The sequence below is a fragment of the Condylostylus longicornis genome, unplaced genomic scaffold (genome assembly GCF_029603195.1).
Source record: "Condylostylus longicornis isolate FDR11 unplaced genomic scaffold, ASM2960319v2 ptg000004l, whole genome shotgun sequence".
Taxonomy (NCBI): domain Eukaryota; kingdom Metazoa; phylum Arthropoda; class Insecta; order Diptera; family Dolichopodidae; genus Condylostylus; species Condylostylus longicornis.
The window spans coordinates 4549771-4557174 of NW_026577973.1; the positions used below are offsets into that span (position 1 = coordinate 4549771).

At 22.5% G+C, this 7404-nt stretch overlaps 2 protein-coding genes across 2 annotated transcripts; both read right to left on the reverse strand.

The window, feature by feature from the left end:
• Positions 1 to 3442: 3442 nt before the first annotated feature.
• LOC129612400 (arylalkylamine N-acetyltransferase 1-like) lies at positions 3443 to 4506 on the reverse strand. The gene is made up of 3 exons (XM_055525967.1): positions 4274 to 4506; positions 4028 to 4180; positions 3443 to 3940 (listed from the first exon to the last, which is right to left on the reverse strand). The coding sequence occupies exons 1-3, from the start codon at positions 4361 to 4363 to the stop codon at positions 3524 to 3526; spliced, it is 660 nt and encodes a 219-aa protein (XP_055381942.1). The 5' UTR covers positions 4364 to 4506; the 3' UTR covers positions 3443 to 3523.
• A 1149-nt stretch (positions 4507 to 5655) lies between these two features.
• On the reverse strand, positions 5656 to 7031 carry LOC129612611 (arylalkylamine N-acetyltransferase 1-like). Its single transcript, XM_055526305.1, has 3 exons — positions 6850 to 7031; positions 6209 to 6361; positions 5656 to 6139 (listed from the first exon to the last, which is right to left on the reverse strand). Exons 1-3 carry the CDS (start codon positions 6937 to 6939, stop codon positions 5729 to 5731), a joined length of 654 nt encoding a protein of 217 aa, XP_055382280.1. The 5' UTR covers positions 6940 to 7031; the 3' UTR covers positions 5656 to 5728.
• Positions 7032 to 7404: the final 373 nt, after the last annotated feature.

The window sequence follows — 7404 nt, forward strand, 5'->3', positions numbered from 1 at the left end:
TTAAACACCCAACGTGCGGATAAACTCAACAAATAGTAACAATAAAAAAAAATTTTAAATTCCACTAGTATTAAAATAAAAAAAAATTCAAAGAGTGCTGCAAGAATTACAAAGTTATTTTAGTATTTTGTGTAACATGTACCGTGTTTACTAAAAAATAAACCTTATAACGCCAATGCTTTTTTTTTGTTATTTAAGGAAAAAATTGTCTTATATCTTGTTTGGATTCTTGTCTGTTCAACAGAAAAAGTTTTGTCATTAAATTTTTTATATTCGATTTGTAATGCAATTTTTGGATACGTACTTTAGACACAAATTTTCATTAAACATTTTCCGAAACATTTTCCGGTTAGAATGAAAATTGTGTTAAATATTTGTCAACAATACTGTCTTTTTTTTTAAATTCTTAAACACTGAATAGATGATGATCGAATTGTTATTCGTATATTTGAACTAGCTAATTAAATTAATTATATAAGTGCATACAAGTGGTCCATTAAATTATTGAATTTCCAGTTAAATGTTGCTGAAATTTATACAAAATATCTAATACCACACAAAATTATGTTTTACAATATTACATTAACTTTTAAAATTTTCAATATTAACCATAAATAAAATTTATGCAAATTAAAAATCTATTCGAATATTGTATGATCTTGTTTCCATCATGGACACATTCTTCCTCGCTACCACTTGAAAGGGCCGAGCCATAAAAGAAAAAAAAATTCAACAATTTTATAAGGCAATTCTCTCAACGTGAAAATTTTAAATTACTTTATCATTTTCATTTTCAAATACGTAAATAAAAGTTAGAAAACTTTTCATCTTAGTTTTCAATACATGAGGAAAAAAAAGGGTTTAAATATGAAAAACATGATTTTTGGTTATTTTGTCTCTTTTATTCTTCTCTTTTCTTGTTTTTGGTTTTAAAATAGGAAAAGCTAATTAAGTGGCTTACATATAAAAGTTTTATGAAATTTCGAAATCTCTTATATATTATATTTCGGTATATACTTATACATTTACAATTTTCATATTCGTAGCCCTTGCTGCTTCTTCATAATTTCTTTGGAACCATTTTGTTTTGAAAGTGGTTTTTAAACTTATATTAACTTTGTTTTTTCACATTGTGTTTTGGATATTTTTATAATTTATTTTTTCCTTTTATTTCTATTTCTCTTTTCTTAAGTAGGAAATAAACAAATTTACGAAAAGTTTTGACGCCCAAAAGTTAATTTAAAAAATCATGCAGAATATTGTTTGCATTAATTTGATTTGTCCTTTTTTTTTTGTCCCTCTTTTTATTTGTGCGCGTCCTTTTCTAAAGTTCACAATTTTTTTTTCGACTATTAGTTAATTTTATTTTTAGTTTATTTTTTTATTTTTACATCTTGTATTTCAGTAGAAAGAGTAGGAGTTAATTAGTTCACAGATTTTTTGTTATATAAAAATAAATAAAAATAAAAAAAAAAGGAAAAATATCCATTACAATAATTGTGGTTGATGATTTGCGTTTTTACATTTTAACTGTATAAAATTATACATAGAAATATTTTTCAGTTAACACTTTTGCTTTTAAATTTTTAAATTATGTATTTGTATTCAAAAAATAAAACCAAACATAACTAATTTAACAAATATTTAACAAATTATTACTGATATATTACATAATTAATAATAACTATCATTTAACAGCACATAACTGACCGCAATATATTTGCCTATACTAGTAAAAGTATTCTAGAATATTATGAAAATACGTTTTAAACACTACTTTACAATTTTAAGGACTCTAATAAGCTTATAGTTAACATACCTAGAAAAATGTGAATTTGACTCTTAGTAGAGTTTCATTTTGTGCCGTCCGAATTGTACGCCTGCTGCTGATAACCAGAAAAAGTTCGCGTACTGATAACCAGAATACAAATATTAAATTTCAAGAAATTCCATCAATTAGTTCTGTAGTCGGCTCCCAGCCGTAGATATGGTAAAAATTGTAAAATCGGCCTCTAGATCAGTTTCCGAGCCCTGACTTCCCCAAAAAAGAATTATATATATCAAGAACATCTTATGTAACCTATGATTTAATTTCAATTTCAGTTATTGTTTTAGTATAAAGTAAAAAAAACCCCTGGTAAAGTATACCAGGGGCTTATACTTTCGCAATATAGAATTTATCTTATAAATCGAAAGAGAACAGCAGAATATAAAGTAGAATATTTTTTTACAGGTATTTTTTTAATGTTGAAGTATTGAGTAGAATATTATTTTTTTAGAATTAGATTAATTTGACCATTTTGACAACAATGCCTAAAGAGAATAACAAACGTCGTGTTTTTTGTATTTTTAATTTGCCTTTCAGTTTTTATTTTACATACTTTATAAACATATACACAATGGTTAATTCAACAATCCTAAATATATGCAATTTTAGACTGTTTATAAATAACAAAAATATATGTATGTACGTCGCTTATTTTTTTGCCTACTACAAAGCACGTTAATGAGGTGAACTATCAGATATGAGATCAAAAATTGTATTAAAAAAATGTTTGTTTTCTATTTCCCTTCATATTTTACATTACGATAACAGCGATTTAAATTTAACAGTCTATTTTAAGACATTTTAGAAAGTCGAAATCGAAATTAAAAACTTTAACATCTTTTAAAATCGTGCCTTTAGAACATACCATATAAAATATTTTAATGTACAATTGATTGTACATTAAAATATTTTATATGGTTTATTTATAAAATATTTCTTTGCATCTATTATTTTATACACGATTAAATTAATTCTGTAATTGTAATTTATTTGAATTTCATTTAAATTTAAACTATAATAAACATAATGTACATATGTAAATATGTATTTATATTATTTAAGATCAATTACCAATAATAATTTTAATTCAATTATACAATAAAATTCAATATGACGTAATAAATTTAAATCCATTCAAATCAAATTATCAAGATTAATTTATTTGCATGTAAATGATACTTTTAATAAACCTATTACTATTAAAAATATTTTGAATATTTGTTTGTATAAAAACATTTAAATTTAATTCCTTTAAAATAACATTATATATTTAGGTATAAGTACCTGATTAAATAATAAATATAGGTATTTGTGCCTGATTGTACGAGAATATTCAGAAATACTATGAATAAAATCCGTATAGAAATTCTAATTACAAAAATATGAAATGTAGAAATGCTAATAGAATTGCATATTCATTTTTTGATTACTGCAAAAAAACAAGTCAAATCTGTATCTACAACGCTATCACTTCGATATAATATATAAGTGCATATACTTTTTAACAAACACATGAATGTGCTCAAGAATACGGAAAAAAACACAAAGTAATTATGTTGATAATTTTGATAATAAAATTTTCTAATCAAAAAAAAAAAAAATTTTATATTTCTATTACGACTAATGAAGTATATTTAAGCACACTTTTAACTACATTATAATATAAAATATGTACATGTATATGTATATATAATATCAATTTTCAATATCTAAAATAAATACTTTACAAGCTGTATGTGGACTTTCAGGTTTCAACAATTGTTCACCATTTACAATAAAATCTTTATAATTAATTTTATAAACTTCTTTCATATTTGATTTTTCCATAACTCTAGCTGAAAAAGCACTTGTACATGTTCTTATCATTAAATTAATATTATTCTGTTTCATAAATTCTACAGTTTTATTAATTAATTCTCCAGCGATTCCAAGACCACGATATTTTGGATTAACAGCAATAGCTTTACCAGCTAAATAAATATTAATATTAGGATATATTTTAAAAATATTATAATTTTTGTCGACATTATCAAAAAGCATGCATAATTTTTTCCATCTTTCATCGATTATTTCTTCCTCTTCCTCATTATTATTTTTTATATCATTTAAATCCTATAATGATAATTTTATTAATATTAAATTATAACAATTAATCATTATAATTTTCTTTTTTTTTTTTTGTTTTGAAAATAATTTTACTTGTCTTCTTTCTATTCCATTAGCTACCGCACCAATTATTTTTCCATTTTCATCAATTGCTTTAAAGCAACAGTTTTCAGATATATTTTTTGTTAAATAAAATTTTAACTCATTTATATCCATAATTCCTAAACTTTTTGTAACTGGTTCATCCTATTCATAATATAATGTTATAATAAAGAAGAAAACATAAGAATAATTTATTGTAATTTTTATTATTAGAATTTTTAAGCTTTAAATCTTAACCTTAATAAAAAATTCTCTCATAACTTCATAAAACTCTTTCTTATCTTCCGGTTTGACTACTTCGATCGTAAATTTTGGCTTTTGGGACATTTTTAATTATAATATGACGGATATACAGTATTAAATTAAAAATCTATTTATTCTTGGTCGAACTATAATACGACTTCTTATTTCGATAAAATCATTTATAATACTAAAAATAAATTCCGGGCGCTTTATCAAAGTTATATATTAATGTCTTATCTAACAGAATTATAAATTTTATATTGAAAAATTTTAAAGACAGCATTTTTATCTATAGAGTGGGTCGTCTTTAAGAGATTTAGATAAAAACTATTTATATATAGTGTGGGATATTTCTAAGTGAAATGCTAGTAAGTATGCAATACATTTAATTCAGAAATCTAAATTTTATTTTTGAATAAACGATATTAACGTTAGAGATTTGTATTCAAATAGACGTATTAGATGTTATAATGTACTATTAATAAAGCTTACTATATATTGTACATGTAAGTTTTTTTACTGAAATTCCGGAAATTTTCGTTTTATGGAAATTATGTTATGGGCAAAATAATAGTAATTAAAATACAATAAACATATGTTATTAAGAATTCAGAAAAATTTCCGATATTATTTTTATTTTATTGATTTTTGAGAGTAAACAAATAAAAATAAATTAACAAAATAGCTCAATAGTCTAAAATTTTAATTGTTCTCAGAAACACACTGCAAAAAATTATTTGTTAACTTTTTATCTTATATCTAGCTCTTGTCATATGTTTTATAATTTATTATTTTGTTCTACAAAAAATATTTTCATTATAAATATACAAAAGCCTATTTGTCAATAATTCATATATCATATATTAATAAATTTTAAAGATAAGAGAATGTAAAATAAATCATTCATAACTATAAAACTTCCTAAATTTCTCCACTTATGCTCTCTAAAATATAAAACTATTTCTGATAAGTGAAATTATATTGTTATACCATTAAATACAAAACGACTTCAATTAATAGAAAATTAGCTTTTTACATTTAATAAATTGAATTTTAAAACTTAAAAGCTGCTTATAATCATGCACTACTTCAATACCAAAACGTTTTGGTAATAAATCAGAACTACAATCAAGCGAAAAGAAACGCTACTAATAACTATTAAAATTAATCTTAAAAGCAAATGTATTTATTCACAACCGATTTTTCTATATTAAATTCAATTAATTTTACTATAAATAAACTTTCTTTTCGTTTAATAATAAACCAATTATTAAGTACGAAATACAAAATTTTGTCAATGACATTGACAATGTTAGATAAGAGTTAAAAATTTTAAGAGCCTAAAATAAACTGATAAGTAATTGAAAAAAAAAATATCGATGCATATTTGAATTTATTGACATTATATAAAATAATTAAAAACAAATAGAAAAACAAATAAAAACAACTTTAATTTTTAACTTCCAAAACGAATACTCTACAACATACATGAGGACTTTCAGGTTTTAACAATTGTTCACCATTTACAATAAAATCTTTATAATTAATTTTATAAACTTCAGTCATATTAAGTTTTTCCATTACTCTCGCTGAATATGCACTAGAACATATTCTTAACATTGGTTCAATATTATTTTCTTTCATAAATTCTATTGTTTTTTTAATTAATTCACCAGCAATTCCTAAACCACGATATTTTGGATTTACTGCAACCGCTTTACCAGCTAAATAAAATTTTGCTTCAGGATATTCCTTAAAGATATTGTAATTTTCAGAAATACGATCAAAAAGCATACAAATTTTTTTCCATCTTTCATCAATTGCCATTTCAGTTGCTGTTTTTATTGGATCATTTTCAGACTGTATCATAAATCAAATATTTATTAAAATTCAATTAGAAGAAAAATTTCAATTATAAATTTCACTTACCGGTCTTTTTTGAACTTCATTTGCTACAACACCAATTATTTTTCCGTTTTCATCGACAGCTTTAAAAGAACACTTTTGTGGTAAACTTTTTTCAAAATATTTTTTTACTTCATCCAAATGTGTAATACCTAAATATTTACAAGTTGGTTCATCCTATAAAATATTTAATAAAAAAAATTAATTTGAAATTTATCAGCTTGGCGTTTATTTGGAATCGCTATATTAGCAAGTATAATGAAAATGTGCCTTCTAAAAAATTATTTAGAATTTTTTAGAAGGCACATTTTCATTATAGAATTTCAAATTTCAAAATGAATTTTACTCAAAAATTTAATTTCAGTGCGTGGACGAAAAATATAACATATAAATAATTTTTTGACATAGTTAAATATAGTTTAAAGTTTAAAATTTTTGAACCATACCTTGACTTCTCTTCTTATCATACAATGAAACTCTATGATAAAACACTCTAACATATCCACGTGTAAACTTATTTAAAAAATATATTTTAACATCAATTGTTCAAAATTCTTAAAAAACTATTTAATATTCTTAAAAAGGTATAATGGGACAGTTTTTAAAAAAATATTTAAAAAAGGATTAAACACACAAAAATTAAAAAATTATTTTTTTTTTTTTACCTTTAAAAAATATTCTTTAATATTTTCATAAAATTCATCAGCATCCTCTTCTTTAACCACTTCAATTGTAAATTTTGGTTTTTCAGACATTTTATTTATTTGTAAATTTTCTTTTGATCCAAAAAGTTTATAGCAATTTAGATTTAATATAAATTTTAAAATAAGTTTTCTAAACACACTCTTGACAAATTCTAAAAAACAACTGAACAATTTTATATTTTGAATAAGAAATTTTTATATGTTTACCAACCAAAACAACATTCTAAAATAATAGATACATGCATATATATGTACATTATATGAAATATCTATAAATATATAGCAATATTTCAGTTATACATACTTTTGTACAAGTTTAAATATACATTAGAAGCACATATGTGCATACATACGTGTTTATAAATTTAGCCACAAAAATTATAATTGAGTAAAATTAAAGAGAGGCTAACAAAAATGAAAACACTTATTATAACAAACTTTAGGATGCTCCCACGAAATATATTAATTAAAAATACAATTCTGTCTTCAAAAATTTTATTAATTGTTTTATTAATT

Excerpts from the sequence above, each read along its gene's own strand:
- LOC129612400 (XM_055525967.1), bottom strand. The coding sequence starts at position 4,363 with ATGTCCCAAAAGCCAAAATTTACGATCGAAGTAGTCAAACCGGAAGAT. Across the intron at positions 4,181-4,273 it reads TGAGAGAATTTTTTATTAAG|GATGAACCAGTTACAAAAAG; the intron begins GTTAAGATTTAA and ends TATTATGAATAG. Across the intron at positions 3,941-4,027 it reads ATGGAATAGAAAGAAGACAA|GATTTAAATGATATAAAAAA; the intron begins GTAAAATTATTT and ends TTATCATTATAG.
- LOC129612611 (XM_055526305.1), bottom strand. The coding sequence starts at position 6,939 with ATGTCTGAAAAACCAAAATTTACAATTGAAGTGGTTAAAGAAGAGGAT. Across the intron at positions 6,362-6,849 it reads TTAAAGAATATTTTTTAAAG|GATGAACCAACTTGTAAATA; the intron begins GTAAAAAAAAAA and ends AATATTTTATAG. Across the intron at positions 6,140-6,208 it reads ATGAAGTTCAAAAAAGACCG|TCTGAAAATGATCCAATAAA; the intron begins GTAAGTGAAATT and ends TTTATGATACAG.